We start from the raw sequence: 22,122 nt of genomic DNA, 5'->3' as shown, positions 1-22,122 counted from the left end.
GGGATAAGGACAGGGTTAAGGAGGGGGGAAAAATAAACAAGAATCCTGCTCTGGGCATGTTATATTTAGGATGCCTTCTAGGAATTCAAATAAAGGTGTCAAAGGAGTTAGACATGTGAATCTGGAGTTCAGTGAGTTAACTTTGCTAGGTCCCAGAGGCCTAGCAAAGGATGTATTTCAAGGAAGTAGCCAACTATGTCAAATGCTGCTGCAGAGTCTGCAGGGCAGGAATAGAAGTGACCACTACATGTGGAGGGAACATGGAGATGACTTTGCCCATGGCAGTTGCAGTGGGATGGTGGGGAAAGAATGTCGACTGGAGTGGGTTGATGGAGGAGGAGAGATGGTGGCTAAAACAACTCAAGATTGGGCTGGGAACAGAGAAGTGGGGCAGTAGCTGGAAGGGAATATGGAGTTGGGGGATGTTTTTGATTTTAAGTGGAAGCTGTTTGGATGTGGATGTGATGATCATTTGATGATGGGGAAGACAGGGTACCGTTGAAAGCAAAGTGGGTGAACTGAATCCCAGTGACTATGAAAAAAGAAAAATAAGCGACACAGAAATACATGTGCTCCCCATCTCTTGCTATGTGATGCTTAATGTTGCCTCAAGACTCTGCTAGCAACAAGGCCACCATCAGATGCAGCCCCTTGTCCTTGAACCTCTAGAACTGTGAGTTAAAATAAACCTTTCTTCTTTATAAAGTAGCCTGCCTCAGGTATTTCATTTTAGTAACACAAAATGGACTAGATGACAGGTGGAAGGGGGGCCGTGAAGCAGATTCACGTAGATAAAGATTCAGAAAAGTGGGAAGTAACTGCAGGAACAAGGCCATCTAGTCTGAGAGACCCAAGGGCCTGCACCCAGGGTAACTGAAATGTCTCCTCAACCGTAAACAATGTGCCGTCACAAGCTTAGGAGGAAGCTAAAAGAAGATACAAGACACCATTTGATGGCCCGTGAATTCAGTCATGATTTCAACTTAGAATCTAAACAACTTTTGGACGGGAACAATATCTCCTTCTTCACTGGAGTCCTGAGGCTATGAGCTAACTTCCGCACACACTCTGGGCCAGGCCTGTGTTGGTTAGTGGAAACAGAGGAATAGGCAAGGTTTGTGCCCACAAAGGGCTGCAAGTATCTGAGACATCCGTGATATTAACCTGATAGTGTGTGCTTGCCCTTATTAACCTGATAGTGTGGCCTTGCCCTTAAAGAGGTCTTAGCCTTTATGCCAGGCTCTCAGGAAGTGACCTCTAAACTCCTGGAATTTCCTGAGTGGCAGGAGTGTCTTTGTTATTCATGGTAAGTTCCCTAAGCCACATGGCATTAGCCTGATCTCCAGGGAACAGGGAGCTGGAGACTGAGTTCAACAGGATGACCAGTCAGTCCATCATGATGTAGTAATGAAGCCCCATAATAACTCCAAACTCTGAAGTGCAGGTGAGCATCCCTGGTTGGCAATACGTCATGGGTATGGTCACACGCTGACGCTGTGAGGGTAACACATCCTAAGGATAATGGAAGCTTTGAGTTTTGAACTTTCCCAGATTCTGCCCTGGGCATCTTCCTTTGACTTAGTATTGACCTGTGTCCTTTCCCCACAATCCACCGTGACTGTGAGTACAACAGGGTTCAGTGAGCTCTGTGAGTTCTTCCAGAGAGCTGTCGAACCTGGGGCAGTTTGGGGAACTTCTGAATTTTGGCTGATGTTAGAAGGGAGAGCAATCTCCTGGGGAACTCTGCCTTCACAGTCTGCAGTGTACCTATCTAGCTCCAGCTATTACATGACTTTAGAATTGAAAGAGATCTAGAAATCATCTAACTCAACTCCATTTCATCGGTGAGGAAAGAAATGTCCAGAAATGGAAAGTAACTTGTCCAAGGTCACAAGGGACCTTGGGAGTCTCCTGACTCCCAGCACAGGGAGCTTTCTACAATATCCAGTGGTAATGGGAGAACAAATAGAGAAAAGCTCATCCTTGAGTCAGACTGACTTCACTACTAGGGATTTCTGCAGGAGCCCATATATTTAGGGAAGCTTATTCTTTTTGGTTTTCTGCCTGCGCTTTTTTTTTTTTTTAGTTTTCGGTGGATACAACATCTTTATTTTATTTTTATTATTATTATTATTTTTTATGTGGTGCTGAGGATTGAACCCAGAGCCCCGCGCATGCCAGGTAAGCACGTTACCACTTGAGCCACATTCCCTGCCCTCTGCCTGCACTTTGAGATATATTTTTCTTTAGAAATGTTTAAGTTGCAATATTTAAACTTTATAAAATAAGGGATGCTATAGTGTGGATAGGTACTTTGAATATTCCTTCAGGGTTCATGTGCTAAAATTTAATCCCCATTGTAAAATATTAAGAGGGTAGAAATAATCTGACTGGTGTTTAGAGTTTTTTTTTTAATTAAGATTAGATAAGGTCATCAGAGTGGAGCCCACAGAACTAAATCCCAGTGACTATGAAAAAAAAAAAAATAAGAGACACAGAAATACATGTGTTCCCCATCTCTTGCTATGTGATGCTTAATGTTGCCTCAAGACTCTGCTAGCAACAAGGCCACCATCAGACGCAGCCCCTTGTCCTTGAACCTCCAGAACTGTGAGTTAAAATAAACCTTTCTTCTTTATAAAGTAGCCTGCCTCAGGTATTTCATTTTAGTAACACAAAATGGACTAATTTAAGGGGCTTATACCAAAGAAGAGCTAATGCTTTCTTTGAGGTAAAAGACACTGAACTTTTATGTTTTTTGAGGCAACCACCATAGACCTAAATGCATTTCTGATAGGCAGTTGGCTGAATTTGCAGATATGGAATGTACAGATAGGGAAGGCCAACTGTATGTGTCACTTTTTCTCTAGGGCAGGAACAAGCAATAATCTGATTAACAGGATATTTCTGACTATTGACTAAGGCCTATTGTGGACTAAAAGACAGAACTAGTACCCAAGTATCTTTATTTCATCACATTTACAAAGTTACAAAATCTAGTTACAGGCCTGATATGTTTTAAATCATGAAAATATTTTTCAATATCTAACTACCCACTCCCCTACCTACCTACCTACTACCCACCCACCTATCTATTTAGTGATGTTGGGGATCAAACTCAGGGCCTTGTGCATGATGCTAAGCCACACTGTATCACTGAGTTATAGCCTCAGCCCCAGGAACAGATTCTCCCATCTGGTCAGAGGTCCGATCCAGTGTGCATCAGCTAAAGAAGGTGTAAAACCCTCACCGTATGTATCAAGTGGTAGGAGCCCACTGTACAAGGCTACTCTCAACATGGCTACTCGAGAGTTGCTATCTGTTAGCCCAGAGTTTCCATTTATCCAGAATCCATAAGGACAGAAGTATTCTACTCAAGACATTTTTATTGTTTTGTTGTTGTTGTTGTTGGTGTGCTGGGAATGGAACCCAGAGTCTTGTTGCATGATAGATCGTGATAGTAGGAGCAAATGTGACTCCATTTTGTTTTATGACTTCATCCTGTAAAACAACTATGCCAAGTAGAAGAGTCATGACTGGGAAAAGATGTTCTTTTCCTTTTGCTATAGAAACCTTTAAGAACACAAAACTACCTAATGGGGTATTGTTTCTGTAACTAGGGTAACGGGGCTCTGTTTCTGTAACTGGGGTGACTGGGCTAACTGTGATTGGTTAGGCTTCCCTCCGCTTGACTGCACTGTCCCGCTTCTGTAACGTGGCTTGCTTGAATTGGCTAGACCCCCCAACATCCCTTTTGCGGCTTTCAGGCTTATAAGGAGTGCCCTTGCAATTGTTCGGGGCTCATCAGGGGAACAGCTTTATGTTCTGGTCAGCCACCACCGGTGTGCTTCAATAAAGGCTTGATTTAATTATACGTGAGAGGTCTGGAAGTCAGTTTATGAAACCCAGGGACAAAACTTTAACTATAACAGATAAGTCTTCTGTATGCCCAGCCCCTAAAGATATTTTTAGAGCAGAAAAGATAGTTCTTATGTTTTCCCATATGACGGGAAACAGATTCAGAGAGGGAACTGACTTACCAATTGTCACATTGTTTTATTTTAGTCAATTCTTTTCTGGAAATATTTCCTACATTTTGTTTCTAGTTTTCTTAAAAAGAATATGAAACACTAAAATGTCAGCATTCCCCTTTCCAATGACTCAGGTTCATTATTATGAGTATCAACAACACTTGCAGGCTCTGATTCTGTGATATTCAAATGTCGGGGGTAATTTCCTCTACCCTAAATAACCCACATTGCTGTGTTGTTTTGTTTTTTTCCTTCCCTCTTCCAGTGTAAGGGTGCCAGCCCTTTCTTCTTTCTTACTGAAGGATTTCTAGATTCCAGCTATTTGCTTCTGAGTGCAGCCTAATCTGGTGAGGCCCCCATCTTCAGAAGCGGCAGCGATGATCTCCAGGCCTAAGGCTGCAGGGATCCAAGGCCAGAGTCTACTTTCTTCTAGGACAACAGCTGATCTTCACCAGGTGCTTTACTTTGCCATGTTTTAGGTTCCTTACATCATTTAATTCTCCTAACAACCCTATGAGACTGGTTCTGTGATTATCATTCCTGAGCCAAAGATAAAGACCTTGTCCAAGGTCACAACACCAATAAATGCCGGGTTTAGAATTCAAACTGGGTTTCATTCTCATTTCAAAGCCCATATTTTGAATCACTATTATATTCTACCTCCCTAACCGTTTCATGTTGGATTTTAAAGATTTTTGAGAGAATTCTAATTTATAAATTCTAATTTATAAAATCCATAAAGCACTCCGAACTAATAGCTTCTCCCCATAATTACACAGTTCTTTAGGGAAAAAGCTAGATCAGGTTCAATTATTTGATTCATTGCCCCAAGTGCAATGAATTTCCCCCATTCATTATACAAAAGTTCAGTTGCGAGAAGACTGTGAATATTTTTGAAATATAAGATACCTTCTTTGTGGAACCAAAGAACTCCAGGTCCAGGGATCTTCCTTTCCTTGGCACATGCTAGAGCGACAGGGCCTAATGTTCCACAAAAAACTTCACTGTAGATTTCCTAGTAGACCTGCAGCTAGGATACTGTCACCATGATGTGACTGGACCTGAGTTAGGCACTATTAACTCAAGGCCACCACCTCCTCTCCCTTAGGGAAAGGAGATCTTTAATTTTGAGTTTCACCTTGTTGCTCTCCCAGAAGGAAGAAACTGACTCTTCTCTTTTTCTGCACCAGATTTCTCAGAAAGACCCCCACTTTCTTTTATTTTTATTTTTTTTTATTTATTTATTTTTTTTTAATTTTTTATTGTGGGTTGTTCAAAACATTACAAATTTCTTGACATATCATATTCGACACTTTGATTCAAGTGGGTCCCCACTTTCTTTTAAAAACCCAATTTAGCAGTGAACAGCTAGTGAGCAATCTGATTCAGCTCCTCCTCAGAGACCTCCCATTTTGAAAAAGGGAGCATCTTGAGTCTCAGAGAATGCAAGCTCTGGTTCCCTGAAGACTTCAAGTTCAGAGGGAAGAGATCTAGTACTCCATGCCTGTCAGTCCTACAGCTGATACTGCACACTGCTCACGAGAAGGCCCCTATAAGGGATGGTGGGAGATAAGCGGCCCTCCAGAGGAAGACAAGGAGGAGGGAGAAGACTACTTAGATCCTATCGAGGCCTGTGGGTATCTGACCTCTGCTCCATTCTAGAACCACCAATGTCCAGAACAGTGGCTCTTGGCTGTCCTGTGTCTCTGCACAGCTGCTTACCTGTGGCTGCTGGGTGGTTAAGGGCCTCTGAGGAGACAGGACAGGAGTCCTCGACAGCAGCTGGTTCATCTTGCTGATGACTAGTTCAGTGATGAGCTGTCTGTCCTCCACCTGGTGTTCGCCAATCAGCGGCATGCTGCAGTCCATGACCTGGTGGAAGATGTGGCCTGGGTGAGAAAAGGGTCTAGAAATTTCAAGGCCTGGCTTGGTCTTCCTGGGCTGGTGATGAAGCAGGCGTTCTTGTCTTCAGTTGGAAGCATGGTCCTTGGCAGAAAATAGGACCTTTGTCCCCTCCTCCTGCAAACCTTGCCTCAAGCCACTTCCCTTTACCTTCACCCAGGCCAGGGATGGGGGAGAGGGAGATTGCTAGCTGAAGGTAACTGGAAGAGGGAGAGAGAAAGGAGAGGGCTTGAAGAGCCCAGGGCTCGAAGTTTGTAGACCGAGGAACAGGAAGACACCAAAGACGTTCCCATAAATCTCTGGTGAAGAATGGGCAGTTTTCATCCCTGGGAAGTTTCACCTGTACAATCTCTGTCTCCAAATAGGCTCTTTTCATTAAATGATAAGATTCCTCCCTGTGCTTCTGACTTGGGATGCCTTCTCTACCTGCCACTGATCCTGATTCTTTTTGAATCTCAGGGCCCAAAGCAATGGGTCCTTCTTTTTGGAAATGTCTGCCTTAGTGGGATCATAGATTCCATAGTCCAACTGTCTCATTTATTGAGGAAACATCTGCTCCCACTCTGGGAGGGGAGGTGTAGCCATCCCAGAGTTTGAGTAGACCATGGGGGTAGATTCTGAACCTGAAGCCCACTCTAGCTAGGCTCCTGACACTAGTACTCTGGAATCACTCTGGCCAGGAACCTTTCCTGCTCCTAGGAAGACTGGGCGACAATGTATGTGAAGAATTCATACTGTTATGGGCTTTTCTTTGAATATGGGAAAAGAGAGTCAGAAAAGTTGTGTTAGAGGATCAGGATAAGGAAAGTGTCTCCAGGGCCCAGAGGGATGCTCAGAAAAATCTCCTGTCCCCAGGTGCCCAGGTGGAGACACGGATTCACCCTGTGGCCTTAGGCACAGGCTCGCAGCACTTAGGCCTGTTTTCTTGCCTGTAAAATGACTGAAAAAGGAGGAAGCTTTCTCAGACTAAGAATACTAAAGTCACTATAGTCTTCCCAGAGAAATGGCTGCACTAGGACCTCAGGAACCCATATCTGCCAGTTATCACCCCTGGTGTGCATAGGCTTAGCAGGTTGGAAGTAATAGCTCCCCACCGGTGGAGGTATCCTGCTATGCAGATGTGCTGTCTAGGGCCTTCCAACAATTCAGAAGATTCTAAACTATAAATGCAGTCTGGGCTGTCCACATAGTTTTTGAGCCAAGAGTTTGGCCTGCAGCCTTGGGTGTTGTTTCTCAGATACGATTGGGACAGACTTACCTCAAAAATGTAGTCTTTCCCATCTTTGCCATGTACAGCTTTGACAGCACAGATGTCTAGGCCACCAAACATCTCAGAGCAAGTGTCCACCCATAGTTTGTACCTGGAGGGGACAGGAAGGTGTCCTGAGGATGGAGCATTAGCTCACCCCAAGCCTGCTTGCTGGTCGGGCTCTTCTTACAGCCTCTATCTCTCCCATCTCCACCACCCGCTTTTTCTATCCCACAACCATCAAAGGTGGTCCCTTATTTACAGAACTTTCCCTTTCTGCTCTCCTGATCCTACCCATCTTTTCAAGCCCAGGGCAGATTCCACTCTTCTAGGAGGCCTTCCTTGGCTATTCCAGCCCATATTAACTACTACTCCTTTCTTGGAGATTCTGTGATATGCAAAGCCTTTATCTCTATAATTTAGCACAAGACCCAGTCTTGCCTGATCTTGTCGACTGGCTGCTTGGGCCTTTTGTGTTTTATCAGTCCTGTCTGCCCAGAGGCTCCCCTCCTGCTTTCTTACACCTCTTCATCTATGGTAGCCTCCCTCTCACAGGGGACTGGACCCCTTTGCTCACTCACCTGTCTGACATGGCGATCTGCTCCAGCATTGCAGAGCCAGTGTTCGTCTTCCAGTTCCCCGAAATTGACGTCCTCCTGCAACAAGGTCCCGCCAGGGTAGGACAGGCCATGAGCCACACCAGCAATGGGAGGGCATGAAACCTTCCAGAACCGAAGCTCACAGTTCCCTAACCGCTTTTCCCATAAAGAGCCTGAAGTCTGTCTGTGGAGCTTACAGCCCCACGGCCTCAGCCAAACTCCCACCTGTGAGGCCCTCAGCGCTCCACAATGGTCCACCTCAGAAGGCCTGGCTCCATGAAGCCTTCTCTTACCTGGTCTTTCAAATGGATGCGTTCTGATCCCATTAGAATTTTGCCTATATCTCACTTAACAATCTAACATTACTTTTTAATTTAGTTACTTGAGCTGAGGCTTAAGCTAAGACTTGTCCATAACTATATAAAACACCTGGGGTATGTACTGTGGCCTGTCCTCCTGCCTACTCACAGTGTCCGGGCATACAAACTGAATCCCACTTCTCCTGAGAGCTCATGCAGGGTTCTGGTGAATATCTTCCAATGTCTTCTTCATTAGCACTCTCATTCACTCATTCAACAGTTAATTTCTGAGGTTCACTACAATATTAGTCATGTGGCTCTGGGTTAGTCAATTAACCTCTTTGGGCTTCACTCATCTATTCAATGGAAATGATGGCATCAGTCATCAACCTCTGCTATATCCACTGTACCTGCCCTCTATGAGCATGGGTTAAGAATCAGCTAGTCTTGGACAACATAGGGGGTAGAAGACCAGGTATCTGGTTCTGGATTTGCTCTTGGCTGGCTAGGTGACCATGGGAGAGCTAGTCTTTGAGCCTCTATCTGTTAACACAGGGTTGCCAGAAGGACCGATTAGTACAGGGTTAAGTAAACTGTAAAATACCAAAAATAGATCTTTTAAATCATAAGTTTTCACCAAGATATAGTTAATGGGAAAGGGAATGGCCTAGGGGACAGAAAAGTCCTCTTACACCATGGACAGAGCCCTCCGTGTGCTATCCTCACCATGCAGTACTATTTGGAGAGTAGTTGTGCCAGTTCCCATAAATGTCCTCCCCAGAGATCTGACTTCAGGCACTGAGAAATATTTATATGGAGGGGGCAACAACAACCATCTACTTGGACAGTACTGGCTGCTTTCTATAGTGCCTCTTCTCCAAACCCCTCATAATAGCCTCACTTCGAACTCCCTGTTCTGAGTAGGCTGGAGTTCTTGCTCTGCTTTATAGACAAGAAGATTCAGACTCAGAAAGGCTGGATGACTTGTCCAAGACTGCATATTCAGTCACAGCAGATGGGAGATAAAAATCCAGGAAACTTGATTCCCTGTGTGATGTGCTTTTCCCTGCCACCACTACCAAGTTCAGAAAAAAGCAAATAAATAAATAGCTGAGTAGCTGGCAAAACCTGAGTAGAAACTCAGAGACAAGAAAATCACAATAAATGTAACTGTCTTCCTAAGCTTATGGTTTACTAAGGTGTCCCTGTAAGCAACCTCCTCAAGACAGGGACAGAGAGACACTCACTTTCAAGTTCCCAGCATAGAGCCATGACACATAACAGGGTCTTGGAAACTCTGAGTAAATAATAATATATCTCTTATATTTTTATTATATTTTAAAGTTTGCAAAATTCTGTAAGACTTTACATCTCAGTTTACAATGGGACATACGACATAGATCCTTAAGGGGCCCCCTAAAGTATGGGAGCAGACGTGATACCGAGAGGCCACTCAGTGACAGCTCATCTATGGACTTGCAGGTCATGTGACCTCCGTTATGGCCTACTGAGATTGGAGGCCGAACCAGCACCTTCTTTTCACTAAACATGGATGTTTTTCGTTTTGCAAAAACAAAGAAACAAAAGGAAATGCCATCTAAAGTTTCTCTGGCTTTCCACCCTCCATCGATTTGGGGGATTTTTCTTTTAATTCTAATGAGGGACATTTTTAACTTTTCATTCTGCCATATGGATAGAGTTTTGTGGGGAAGTCATCTACTCTTACAACCACTAGACTTAGGGCTGGATATTTGCATTTGGAGTTTAACTTTACCCATTTTTTGGTAGTCTGTTGAAGCACAGGATTCCTTTCAATGTTTAAAACATATAAAACATGCAAGTGCATGAAGTATATAAGATCACAAAGATACCCAGTTAGAGTTATCAAAAATATTTTAAAAACACATTTTGATTAGTCAAAGATGTGTTTCTTTAAATAATGTGATACAGAGGCAGGTCTAATAACTATCATGAGCTTTACATAGGGATGACAGTAACTGGTACTCAGGTCTGTCACAACTGTAGTGTGATACATGAGAATCATGATCACCTTTGGTGATAAAGTCTTATGTACTGCTACTACTATTGCCTGTAGTTTTTTGTTTATATCTGAAGAGAGCTAGTGAAATTAATACTAATTTTATTTCTCATCTTAGTTTACAGACCCCCTCTCCCTTGACTTCAAAAGATCCCAGGTTAGGAGTTCCAGACCTAAGTGGCATGCTCTCCCTGTAACCTGCCTTATGGGCCTGGTGAGGTTCGACTGAGAGCTGGTGGCTGAGATGAACAAAGAGCATCTGCTGGGACGCTACACCTCCCCACTTACATGTAAGCCTTGTAATTGCCGCCAATCTTCTGGACTCGGATGTCATACTTGGCGTCAATGAAGGGCTCTGCTGTGGCGTAGGTCTGAGTGAGGGCCACCACACTAGCAATGTCCTGGAAGTCGTAGTGGTTTTCCACTTTGACCTAATGTCCAGAGGAAGAAAGGGAGATCTTAGTCAAAAGGCCCTGAAGCCTTCAAACCCATCTGAAAACTGACCTTCTTTATTCCCCCCACAGTATGAGGGATTGAAGCTAGGGCCTCATGCATGCTAGGCAAGTGCTCTACTGAGCTACCTCTCCAGCAAAAATGCCCCTCTGGGCCCAACTCCACACCACTGCAGCACCCCCTGCCTTACCTTGCCCATACCGGAGTGAGCATGGCCAATCTTCACCACCACGGGGAATGTGGGCAGTGTCAGCTGAAGGCAGAGAAGAAAGGAACAAACTGGTCAGGTGTGCCTCTCTCTGTGGAATCCTACACATGTTTTTCTTAGGAACACCCTTTGGAGGATCCTTAAAGAACCAGACCAACCTATTTGCTTTACAAATTAAGAAACTGGACTCATAGAATGACAGTGACTTTCCCAAGGTCACACAGCGTGTTGGAGGAAGAACTGTTCCAAACCTTGTTCTTTCTCTCTGTATCTTGCTGCTTCAATCTTCTCTGTTAGACAAACACTGGGCAGGATTGGCTCTCAGCTAAAGATTTATGTAAATTATGTCTTAATTAACCCAAAGCTTTTTTTGAATGCATATTTATTATCATCATGTATCTCTTAGTACCTACCCCTTCAAAAATACTGACCCAGCTGTACTCTTCTTCATTCAGAGTCTTTGCTGCTCATCAACAGCACAAACTAAACCCCAAACATGGCTTAATATGCTAAGGCCTATTTCTGCCCAGCTTGGAGTTTGGAAGAGAGCTCATGTAAGAATTCAATATGTTTACCCTTGGAAAGGGATCCTTATGAAAATGAATGCATTCTTGAAGTAGCCTTATTTTAACAGAGGAGCAATAAAAACTTAAAAGAAAGAATTATCCTCCAAAGACAGGATTTCGAGCTGTTAAAAAAAAAAAAAAGAAAGCCAAATGAAAAGAAATAATGTGGTAGAGTATACAGAGCACTAGAATACACATAAAGATACTTGTTTTCTAGTGCTTTCTGCCACTAACTTTCTATAAATCAATTTGTATCACTGAGTCTCAGCCTTCACACCTGTCAAATGAATGATTGGACTGGATGCTTCTGAGATTCCTCCAAATAATACATTTAGCTCTTATCTTGGTCTAGACATGGTATGAAGAACCAACCTGGACACCAGCTTGGACCTATCCTGTCAGTCTCTCTCCTTTCAAATGTCACCAATACCATCCAAGTGAAAAGATGTCCCCTGAAGAAGATAATGGCAACCCTGATGAAAAAGTCAGATTCCCATGGAATCTTGGTGTGAGGAGATACTGGGAGAATGTGACCTGAGGATTTCAGCATTCCTGGCTGAAGCCAGTGGAGGCTGGGGGAAAGGGCTTCAAAGGGCTTCAGAAAACATGTACTTCAGGGCTGGGGGTGTAGCCCAGTGGGACAGTGCTTGCCTAGCTTGTGCAAGGCTCCTTGATCCCCAGCACTGAAGAAGAAGGAGAAGGAGAAGGAGAAGGAGAAGAAGAAGATCATGCAAGCCTATATTATGGAGAAAAAACTGAGGTTCTGCAAAGTAAAGGTGACAAAGCTACCTAATGACAGAATCAGAACCCGACCTTCTACTTTCTATAGTTATAATTCAATGGTTCTTCTATTTCGAGCCTTGGACAGTGGCTTGGGTCACAACGAGCCCGAGCCCCTTACTTCTTTGGCCCCCAAGCTTCCCCACGTAGTCTCCAGTGGCTACAACGTGCAATAACAATCAGAATCACCCAGGAACTGGAAACAGGGCTTTGAGGTCCAAACTTTGTCCTAAGTGATGGGACACCTGAGAGAACGGTCCCTTGCTATCTGCAGAGTCTAAGGCTCCTGCTTAGAGAAAGGGTTTCTAAGCACAGACTGCTTTCTCTGACATCTCTCCCCACCCCCCAGCTGACAGAGCCAAGACACACACACACCCCAACTTTCTCTGTCCCTTCCCTTACTGTTTGCTGTTGCTTTGGAGCCTCATAAATAGGGCATTGAAAACACTTCCCGCAGCTGAAAGAGGCCCTGAGTAGCTTGTCTCATTCCCAGTATGCCGCTCAGCAAGGGTCCGTCCTTCTCCATCACTTGTGTGTTTTGCCTGTTGTTGTATTTCTGTCTGCCTCTCTCGACCTCTGCCTGTCTCCTCCTCTCTGAGCCTCTCCTCACTGTCCCTTCGGCCTGAATCACAGCCCCTGGTCTTTCTGCCCTGGGGCGTTCGTCTTGGTTGCTCTTCTCTTTTTGCCCCTGACAGCATCCCTCTCCCAGTGTCTGCCCTCTACTTCCAGAGGCTTAGCTCCTCAGGATCCCCACTAACTCTCACTGAGATGGTTAGTTGGAGGGTCTCGGGTCCTGCCACCACAGGTGGCCTCAAGCCAAAGGAAGGCGGAGCCCATTAGGGCGGGATTGGTTCTATGGTCATCTCATAGAGCCGAGGTGGGGGGGGGGTGGAGGGCCGGGCGCGTTCTAAGGCGCCTTGGACCGACTGTTTTGGTCCGACAGACCCCACAGGCTCTGATGGGGCTCTGCGGTGTCGTGCTCTGGAGCCTCTCAGTCGCGACGAGCAGGGCGCTGGTGCTGGGACTGCTGGCTTTGCTGTGGCCCCCGGGGCGGGGCGAGGCGAGGCGTGCAGCTGCCTCCCAACGCACCCGCAGCAGCATTTCTGCCGCTCGGCGGTTGGTGAGTCCGGCCCAGGCGGTCCACAGCAGGGGCAGTGGCGGTGGGGACTGGCTCTGGGCTGAGCGGTAGACCAGGAGTCTGAGGAAAGGGGAGGAGCTCAACCCCCCCCCCCACCGTTGCCTCCTGCTGAGGCTGATGGGTTGAAAGGGCTGGCACGAGAGTAACCTTGCAAGCACAGAGTCTGATTTGTAAGAAAATAGATTGTCCCGACCTCTACAGCGACGCCCCTCATCCTGACCATACTGCAACCTGGGAGTATCATTAACTGGAGTGTCACCAGAGTGATCCAGCTGGGTTGGGGGTGGGGCCTGTCTCTGTCCAAGCCCATAACTGAGGTTGCCACCGGGTCCCCATCCCAACTCTGATCTTTTGCCCTTTCTCTCCTCTCTATCTGGATGCCCTTTCCCCATACACCCTCGCATTCCTGGCCAACTCCAATTCATCCTTCAAGGGCTAACTCAGGTCCCTTCTTTGGAGGCTTCCTTGCTCCCTGGCTACCACTGTGTCTCTACCAAGTTTGTGCTTCTACTATTCAGTATTATTGGTTTTTATAGGCACATCCTCTGATAGACCAAAAGTTCTGCAGGATGAGGACTCTGTTGCAATCACATCTGTGGGACTTGTGCCCAGTACAAGACCAAGAGGAAGACTTTCATAAACAGTTTTTTTGATTAACGCCCAAATGGCAAGAGATGGGTTTTCTCAGCAGGGTCAGAATATTTATGGATTCAATAAACATTTACTAATATCAACTCTGGGAGAGCTTTGAGGCTCTGAGCTATTTCAACAGATGAGCCTCACAGGAATCCTTCAAGGGGCTCCTTCCTGCTCAACCACTCTGACTCCTCCCCTTTGCCCACAGTTCCCAGAGTTGCAGGAACTAGAGCTCTCCAAATTAACAGGTTGCCCAAAAAGCACAGAGGCTGAGGACCTAAGAATCGCAAAGAGTTTGAACTTGCAGTGACTGCAAATCTCTATCACACCACTCAAAACCCAACACCTGAAATTCTCCAGGGTCCCCAGATCATCCAGATCCCAAATAGATTGCTCCAAGTACTAATGGTTTTTTCCCTCTTTCTTCTCCCTGTGCAGTGATTCGGGCCAAAGTCACCAGTGAGAAGATAGTGACTGCTAACCTTCTAACCTAACTAACCCTAACCCTTCTAACCCTAACAAATTGCTCCGGTATGAACTCAAACGGATGAAGGTACATGGGGGCAGGACAGGGCATTTACCCTCATTAGGCTGGTAGAGGGAAATGGGGTCTGTGTTTTGGGAGGGTAGGTTTCAGACAATCTGGTTCAGTGAACTTTTTGTAGACATGGTGAAGTGGGAACTGGTTGGAATGTTGGGGGCAGGGACCACAAAACCCAAGGGGAGTGCAGTGTGGGGGCCTCAGTGGGTCCCACAGCTGCCATTGAGGTACCTTTCCTTCCACTGGAATAAATTTAGATTTAAAAAAAAAAATTTTTTTAAGACAAAGACAACCCAGTAGGAGTCTGTGGACTCTGAGTGCACCAATTCTGAAACTAGACTTTCACTTTATTTTTGAGACTGAGAAAAGAGAAGTTTTTGCCTGTTAATATACAAATTATACTCACTGATCAAATACTGTGTTTTGGGGTTTGTTTTCGAGTTTTTTTTTTTTTTTTTGCAATTGTCTTTCAGATGTTTAAAGGGGTTGAGAAAGTCAAGGAGGTTCGCTATGTCTACACCTCTGTGAACACTTCTCTCTGTGGAACTAGAATAGCAGTCAACAGTAAGAGGCAGTAATTTATAACTGGTAAGTCAAAGACTAGCGACTGGTGGGGATGAAGTTTGTCCCAAGGAGGTCCTGAGGCAGGAGCCAGGGCCTTCCTGGGGCAGCAAGCCAGCCAGGTGGCATTTTATTACACATAAAAACAGTTGTGATAGTGACAGCCTGTTAGTTGGGGGGAGTCTTGGTGACCTCTCATTAAGGCAAGAGTTTTCCTTAGAATGATCTTGGCCACTGCTTCCCAGTTTTAAGGAAAGGGTGCTCTCCCAGGCTCGGGCAGTAAGCTCCATTTTGAAACAGTTTTAATTAGCATAAGATTTTTGGCATTTTGACCCAAATCTGTCCCCTGAAACTGCTCCTTATGGGTTATCCCTGCCTTTTGCATGGACCCTAATAAGAGCCTTGAGTCTAACACAGTTCTGTTCCATGAAGTTGGGCACAGGCAAGCCTCCATTCTGAAATGGTTTGGATGGAACAGTTAAAGAACTGTATAAGAATATGACTTCATAAACTAATAAATACAGCACTAAGTTATTTTGGAGTTTAAGGAAAGGAGGTATTTGTGTGACTGGGAACAATCAAGGAAGCTTTGCGGTATAAGTGAGATCTAAACTGGCCTCTTTCAAAAGATGAAAAATGGCTGGTCCCAGTGACTTTGGAGGCTGAGGCAGGAGGACTGCAAGTTCAAGGCCAGCTTTAGTAACTGAGATTCTGTCTCAAAAATTTAAAAAAAGGTGGTTTGTAGCTTAGTGGTAGAGTGCTTCTGGATTCAGTCCCCAGTACTTCCCCTCACCAACAAAATAAATAAATAAGGAAGGAAAAAAAAAGAAAGAAAAAGAAAAACTATCTAGGAAGAAAGCAAGGAAAATGAAGAGCATAGCAGGTGGAGAGAACAGGCAGAATTCTACCTTCCATTTATCCATTCAACAACAAACGACCACCTACAACACACTGCCAGGCCTTGGACAGGAGAATGGAAATTCAAAAAACAAGTCATAGACTTCAAAGAGTTCGGACATGGCTCTTGAGGAGTGACAGGCATTGGAGGCCACACTGATAGAGGTTAGCTCTAAGGATGTGGAATTGTGCTGAGCAGGGAGCTCCTGGATGGGAGACATGGCATGCTGCTGAGCCCTCTGGTTTCCAGCAGACCTACCCTCTGTGTCTAGCCATTTGTTAGACTCTTAGGTACAAGCTCTCTGCCCTCAAGGTCAAGTATAATTGAGGGTTGGGATAAACAACAAAACATAAGTCCATGGAAAAGTCATCAGTGACACCTGTACCCTTCTGAGAAAGTCAGAAACTCTTTTTTGCCAGATTATGAAAGCCCTTTGAGACCAGAACACTGCTGACCTTTCTAGCTTGGTCTTCTGCTATCTGTCATAATAGTTCTTTGACCCTTCTTCTCCCAGAGCTGAAATAAACTATTTGGAGCTGCAGAAGGTGTGCCAATGGGATGTCATTCTGCCTTGGTGTAGGACAGTCCCAATGTTCAGAAGACCTCCACTTATTTGACAGATGAAGTCCTCCCCATCTCTTCTAAGCACGCACAACCTTCCCTCCTCGGAGACACTTTTTTTTCACTCTACCTGTTCCTTACCTGGAGATAATTGGACCTCCTTTGCTCTTATACTACATCTTCTATATAGTCATACCATAAGGTCATTTTTGCCTACTTATCAGTCACATTTGAAGTTTCTTGGAGGCAGAGATCTTGTCCTATTTATTTCTGTATTCCTGGTACTGGGTTCTAGCTGCTGTGATTTGTGAGCAAATGACTGAGCAACGGAAGTTCTAGAAGATGTGAAGGCCTGCAGGGTCACAAGGACAAGGTATTACTAAAAAGGATCTTTGAAAGATGGGAAGGAGCTTGGTAGGAAAGAAGAGGAACTTTCTAATGTGCAAAGACTCACCAGGGGACAGAAGACTGGCCTAGATATTGGGAAAGACTGGAAAGGGGAAGGGATCCTATTATTTATTGAACATTTTCTGTGAGTCTTCAACTGTATGGGGAATTCTACAGACATTCTCATTTAATATTGACCAAACTTTATTATTATTATTATCTTCCAGTTGAAAGATTTCGTGACTTTCTTTAAGGTTATACAGCAAGTAATTGAAAAGAAGAGGGTCCCGCATAGAGTCTCACTTTTTTTTTGGGGGGGGGATCAAAACCAAGACATTACACATGCTAGGAAAGCACTTAACTTCAGCTATACCCCCCAGAGCTCCTGAAGTCTGATTTTAAAGCCCACCTTCTCTCTGTACCTACTAGAGAAAAATGTCTTTACCAGACCCCACAATTCTACCTTGCACAAGCATAATATGTTGTTAATCTCCTGCTATAAAAATTATAGGTTTTTTTCCAGTTCCTCCATTGAGCCCCATATTGTCACTGCTATCAAAAAGCCACTGGACCCTGCCCACTGAGGCATATTTTTAACCAGCACAGAGGCCCCTGAGTTATTTTGTTGGAAGATTCAATAAGATGCAGAAGCTCAAGAAGTAGAGGTTAACAGATAAAATTTACATCAGGTTTCTTAATTAAAACAAAGATCTGTATCAACCTTTGGTCTAATTTTGGTAATTCACAGTTAAACACTGAAAATTAAAAATCAATACATTTTATTGCTTACAGTCTCTATATCTAAATTTAAAACATTGCTATTTGTAACTAGAAATTGTGTTTCCTTCATTCTTTCAACTGAATATGCCTTAAAATAAAATTCTGATTTTTTTTCATTGGGAAAAAAAAAAGCCATTGGAGATGGTGGTGTAGCTCAGTGGCAAAGCATATGCAAGGCCTGGGTTTAATTGCCAGTAATAAATAGATAAATAAATTAATAGGGGCTGGGGTTGTGGCTCAGCAGTAGAGAGCTTGCCTAGCATGTGCAAGGACCTGGGTTCGATCCTTAACACCACATAAAAATAAATAAACAAAATAAAGGTATCGTGTAGAACTAAAAAAATAAATATTTTAAAAATAAGCAAACAAATAAACCAACCAACCACTGGAGCTTTGGCTCGTCACTGACTATAATTCTGGGTTCTTGAAGGACCCAGGGCTCTAGGAGCACAGTTCTGATGTTATATTCTCTTCTATCTCCCCATGAAGGTAATGTTCTCAATGATGGAAAAATCTTCATCAATATGTGTAACTATATCCAGCCTTGGGAAAACGTGTCCATGGCGCAGAGACAGAGTCTGAATCACCACTACCTTTTCAACTGTGACTGTGAAGTGAGGGGAGTCCATTTCTAAGACGATCTGGGGTGGGTGAGGGTCTTAAGCCTTGTAGACTCACCCTTCAGGATTCTTTCCTTCATGTATTTATTTATTTATTTATTTATCAATCATATTCTACTTGAAATATGGCATGGATCAGACACTGCATGAAGTTGGCGGTGAAAAAGCAAGAAAGAGTCCATAGTCCCTGACCTCAAAGAACTTAACATTTTGGTTGGTAGAGTGGTCATCATATAAAGCAGAATGAGATGACTTTACCACAGCCATTATTTAGAGAGAGCCTACTTTTTGCTGGACCCTATAGTAGTCAATTTATTTTAAATATTTAATTTGGTCTCCGTAACACATTTGTAAAGAAATAAGACTTCCATTTTAAGGTAAAGAAATTAAAGCTCTGGGAAGTGAAGTACTTGCTCAAGGTCAGTGGTAGATTCCAGAAATATTAGAGAGGTAACACTTACACAAGGAGCATGGAGCAGGAGAACTCAGGGGAATAGTGGGGACGAGGAAAGGCTTCATAAAACACAGGTGGGGTGCAGTCGAAAAGGGCTGGGAGGATATGTTGGGGTCTGACAGCAGCAACAGAAGAGGAAGGGCCTCTTCCTCACTCTGATGTTGTGGTTATGACTCTAGGTTACCATCTGCTACTCACCGACCTGTAACAAATCGATGCGCAATCAGTGTCTCTGGACAGACTGGCTGTTGGAACGGAAGCTCTATGGGAACCAGGCCCACCATTTTTTCTGCAAGAAGAATGAGGATGGCACCTGCAAATGGCAGCTGGTACAACACCACCCCAATAGGGAGGAGTTTGTTGACGTCATCGAGCCTTAGTAAAGACCAGTGACCACCACAGCCTTTCGAGAGACCTGAAGACCAATCCTTCACTGGAACTCTGTTACCATCTACCCTGTTGCTGCCAGCCAATGGGAAGTGCCAAGTGGAAGGCCTTACCAACATCATGGCAGGGATGGGGAACATTACTCTTGTGTCTAAGAGCCTAGTCCATAACCTGGGAAGGTAGCATGACTTTTTTTGTCCTGACCTCATTCCTTCTCTCCTTCCTCCCAACCCCTACCCGCAATAGTTTAATCTATTATTGAAAGTTTTGATCTGGTTTAGTTTATTTTCCAAGACCAAGACTAATTCCTTTTCTCCCCAGGAAAATAAGTGTTGTTTACCTTAAATTATCTGATGGGGAGAAACGGTGAATGTTAGACCTATGAAATGGTGCAGCCCTGTGATGTATAACAACAGAAGATGGGTTGACCACAATGGTAATGAAATGAACAACACTATGGCTATGTGTCCTCTACTCCTACTAACTCCATTCATCCTAATCCTCTCATGTACTCTCATCTACTTAGGGGACCCAAAATCACTCTGTGTGAGAGCTAAACAGCCTCACCTTCCTCTCTGTGCGGCAATCCCCTTGACACCATTCCTGGCAGAAGATCCTAGCACACCTCTGGATAGGAGGAGACTTGCTGTCTAGGAATGAATACTTTCCCTCCAGGTTAACTATTCCTGGTTCCCTCAGCTGATGTCCAGAGGCTGTCCCTTCTGCCTCTTTAAGGTTACTAATGTCTTCATTCTTACTTCAGGACTTTAAAATTTTTTTTTTTATTTTTCTTAGTTGTAGATGGACTTTTATTTTATTCATTTATCTTTATGTAGTACTAAGGTTTGAACCCAGTGCCTTTTTTTCTTTTTTTAAGCCAAAAGGCCTTTCTCTTGCAGAGTGGAAATTACCCCTTGATCAGCTTTTGAAATCCTGAGAGATGACCTCCTAGGTGCATATTTCAGGATAAGTGGATAGGAGAGAAATATCACAAGGACCCTGGGGAAAAGAGGAGGAATACATCCTGCACTTAATGTAATTTTCTTCCCCATTGGTCAGCCCTGCTAGATGTTATAGCAGGAAAAAATTGCTTTGATCCTCAGAGACTTCCTTCACTGCCTGCCTCCTCATTGTGTCCTAGACTACCTGAGATTTCCAGCCTTGGCCCCTCAGGGTTCCTCAGGCCTTCTGCAAACCTTCCTGGCTTGCCTTAAATGGGAAAATCCTCATATTAACCTCTAGGATTTATTTAGGGCAAGGGTTTAAAATTCCAGAGCCTCTCCCTGAGGAAGTTCTGGTGAAGATGATGTTGGACATAGTTCTTTTCAAGGTCCGAGCTCCTCTCCCTCCAGCCCCAAATCTCCCATATGTGTGGTCTGCTGGGTAAGCAGGGATATGTACAATGTTCTAGGAGAAGGCTCAGGATTCATAGAAATGCTGCAAATGGCGATTCCTTTTGGGGGAAGGAATAGGAGGGTGAACAACATGGTCTTTGTCCCAGAGCACAATACTTGCAAGGCTTTGGCAGCTAGTTTCCACTGGTGGGTTAAGCAGGATCACATCTGATCACACCAGCCTTGGGCAGAGGGTGTGGACAGTAAGGAAGATGGGAGCTTGGGCTCCAGGCTCTGCTGAAGGAAAAACCTTAGTCACAGCCTTCTATGGACAAAACATCCCATCTCGCTGATTTTTCTGACCTCCTAGGTTGGACTCAGAAAAAGCACAGGGTTAGCCCAGCTTTATCCCAATTGGAGGAAGCCAAGGGAATGGAAGTCTGGTGAATAATACAAGAGCAACAGCTTATATCTAAGGAGAGCTTCACGCTTTATCAGAAAGCTATTACTACGAGACTCTTTGTACCTATCGTGTTAGACATCCAGGTCAGGGATAGTTTTGCCCCCCTGGGTGGTTGGAAAACTGACACAAGAGTGAGGAAATGTAACTTGCAGAGATACCTGGCAGAGCCAGAGATACAACTCCAAGTAGTGAGATCTTCTGATTGTTGGTCCACAGGTTCGTTACTCCCTTAGATTTATTAAACTGCCCTTGTTGCTGTTATTTCCTATTCTGTCTCCAGAATTTAAAAACAAGAGGTTGTTGGCCAAAATCCAGTTACTATAGCTCCACAAAGTGACTTGATAGTTCCATTCCAGTGGAATCTTTGGGGTTGAGATGGTGAGATCCATGTGGTTAATTAAGCTCAGAGGGCAAACAGCAGACTCAGTCCCTACTTAGCACCTACCATCTCTTTGTGGTTGGGGTAGTATGTTTGCTCAATGAGTGGGAACTTGTCTCCTCCAAGTGTCTTGTAGATGGCCACCATCTGGGCAAACTGCAAAAGAGAAGAAAACATTTCAGCTTACTTAGGACAACTTCTGGAACAGGGGGACAAAGCATCAATCCATGAAACAAATACTGAGCACTTTCTCTACTGAAGGCTTTGTGCTAAGCACATTGAAGACATAAGTGAACATCTAATTTCTGTTCTCAAGGAACATACGCTTTAGTTGGGGAAGGGAAAGAGAGAGAGAGAGAGCGCAAGCACTTTCATTGAGCCCTTATTCAGTTTTAATGGTATTTCATTTAATCCATATCAAACTGATGAAGTAGGTGTCTTATCTTTATTTTATGTGCACAACACAGAGGGGGTAAGAAACTGAACTAAAATCCCAGGACTGAAAAGAGGTGATTCTAGGATTGAATCTTGGGTCTCTTAACTGAAAATACCTGCTTATCTGACCAATAGACCAGGAAAAAGCTAGAGAGGTTATAGGGCCAATTCTTAGAAGTTCAAGTGTCAGTCAAAAGAATGGAAGTTTTTTCATGGAGCTGTATGGAGTCCCCAGAATTTGGCAGAGAATGTCAAGAATAAAGCTATTCTTTAGAAAGATTTAGATGGTTATGATGTGTAGGATAGATCGGCCTAGTCTTTCTGGGACTGACTAACCCAAGGACTCAACTTGCTGGACCTTTCCCCTTTGAGAAATGGGATAGCTTCAAGGGGCAGAGGCAGAGTATATATATGGTGTCAGGG

At 44.3% G+C, this 22,122-nt stretch overlaps 2 protein-coding genes across 2 annotated transcripts in view; one reads left to right on the top strand and one right to left on the bottom strand.

The window, feature by feature from the left end:
- Positions 1–22,122, bottom strand: part of Syn2 (synapsin II) — a 40,756-nt gene that overhangs the window by 10,746 nt on the left and 7,888 nt on the right. The window contains exons 4-9 of the mRNA XM_015495032.2: positions 21,331–21,420; positions 10,762–10,824; positions 10,407–10,549; positions 7,764–7,838; positions 7,192–7,294; positions 5,754–5,903 (exon numbers count right to left, since the gene is read on the bottom strand). Coding sequence (XP_015350518.2) covers positions 5,754–5,903; positions 7,192–7,294; positions 7,764–7,838; positions 10,407–10,549; positions 10,762–10,824; positions 21,331–21,420 — 624 coding nt within the window. The remainder of the gene's footprint in view (positions 1–5,753; positions 5,904–7,191; positions 7,295–7,763; positions 7,839–10,406; positions 10,550–10,761; positions 10,825–21,330; positions 21,421–22,122) is intronic.
- Timp4 (TIMP metallopeptidase inhibitor 4) lies at positions 11,031–19,932 on the top strand. Its single transcript, XM_048787129.1, is given in 7 exon segments — positions 11,031–13,176; positions 13,179–13,245; positions 14,338–14,393; positions 14,396–14,452; positions 14,914–15,028; positions 18,117–18,241; positions 18,881–19,932. Coding segments are annotated over 7 exon segments (714 nt in total). The 5' UTR covers positions 11,031–13,083; the 3' UTR covers positions 19,082–19,932.

Source organism: Marmota marmota, unplaced genomic scaffold (genome assembly GCF_001458135.2).
Source record: "Marmota marmota marmota unplaced genomic scaffold, marMar, whole genome shotgun sequence".
Lineage (NCBI taxonomy): Eukaryota > Metazoa > Chordata > Mammalia > Rodentia > Sciuridae > Marmota > Marmota marmota.
Note: the sequence above shows the minus strand (reverse complement) of the source record. Positions and strands in the feature narration are given on the sequence as shown.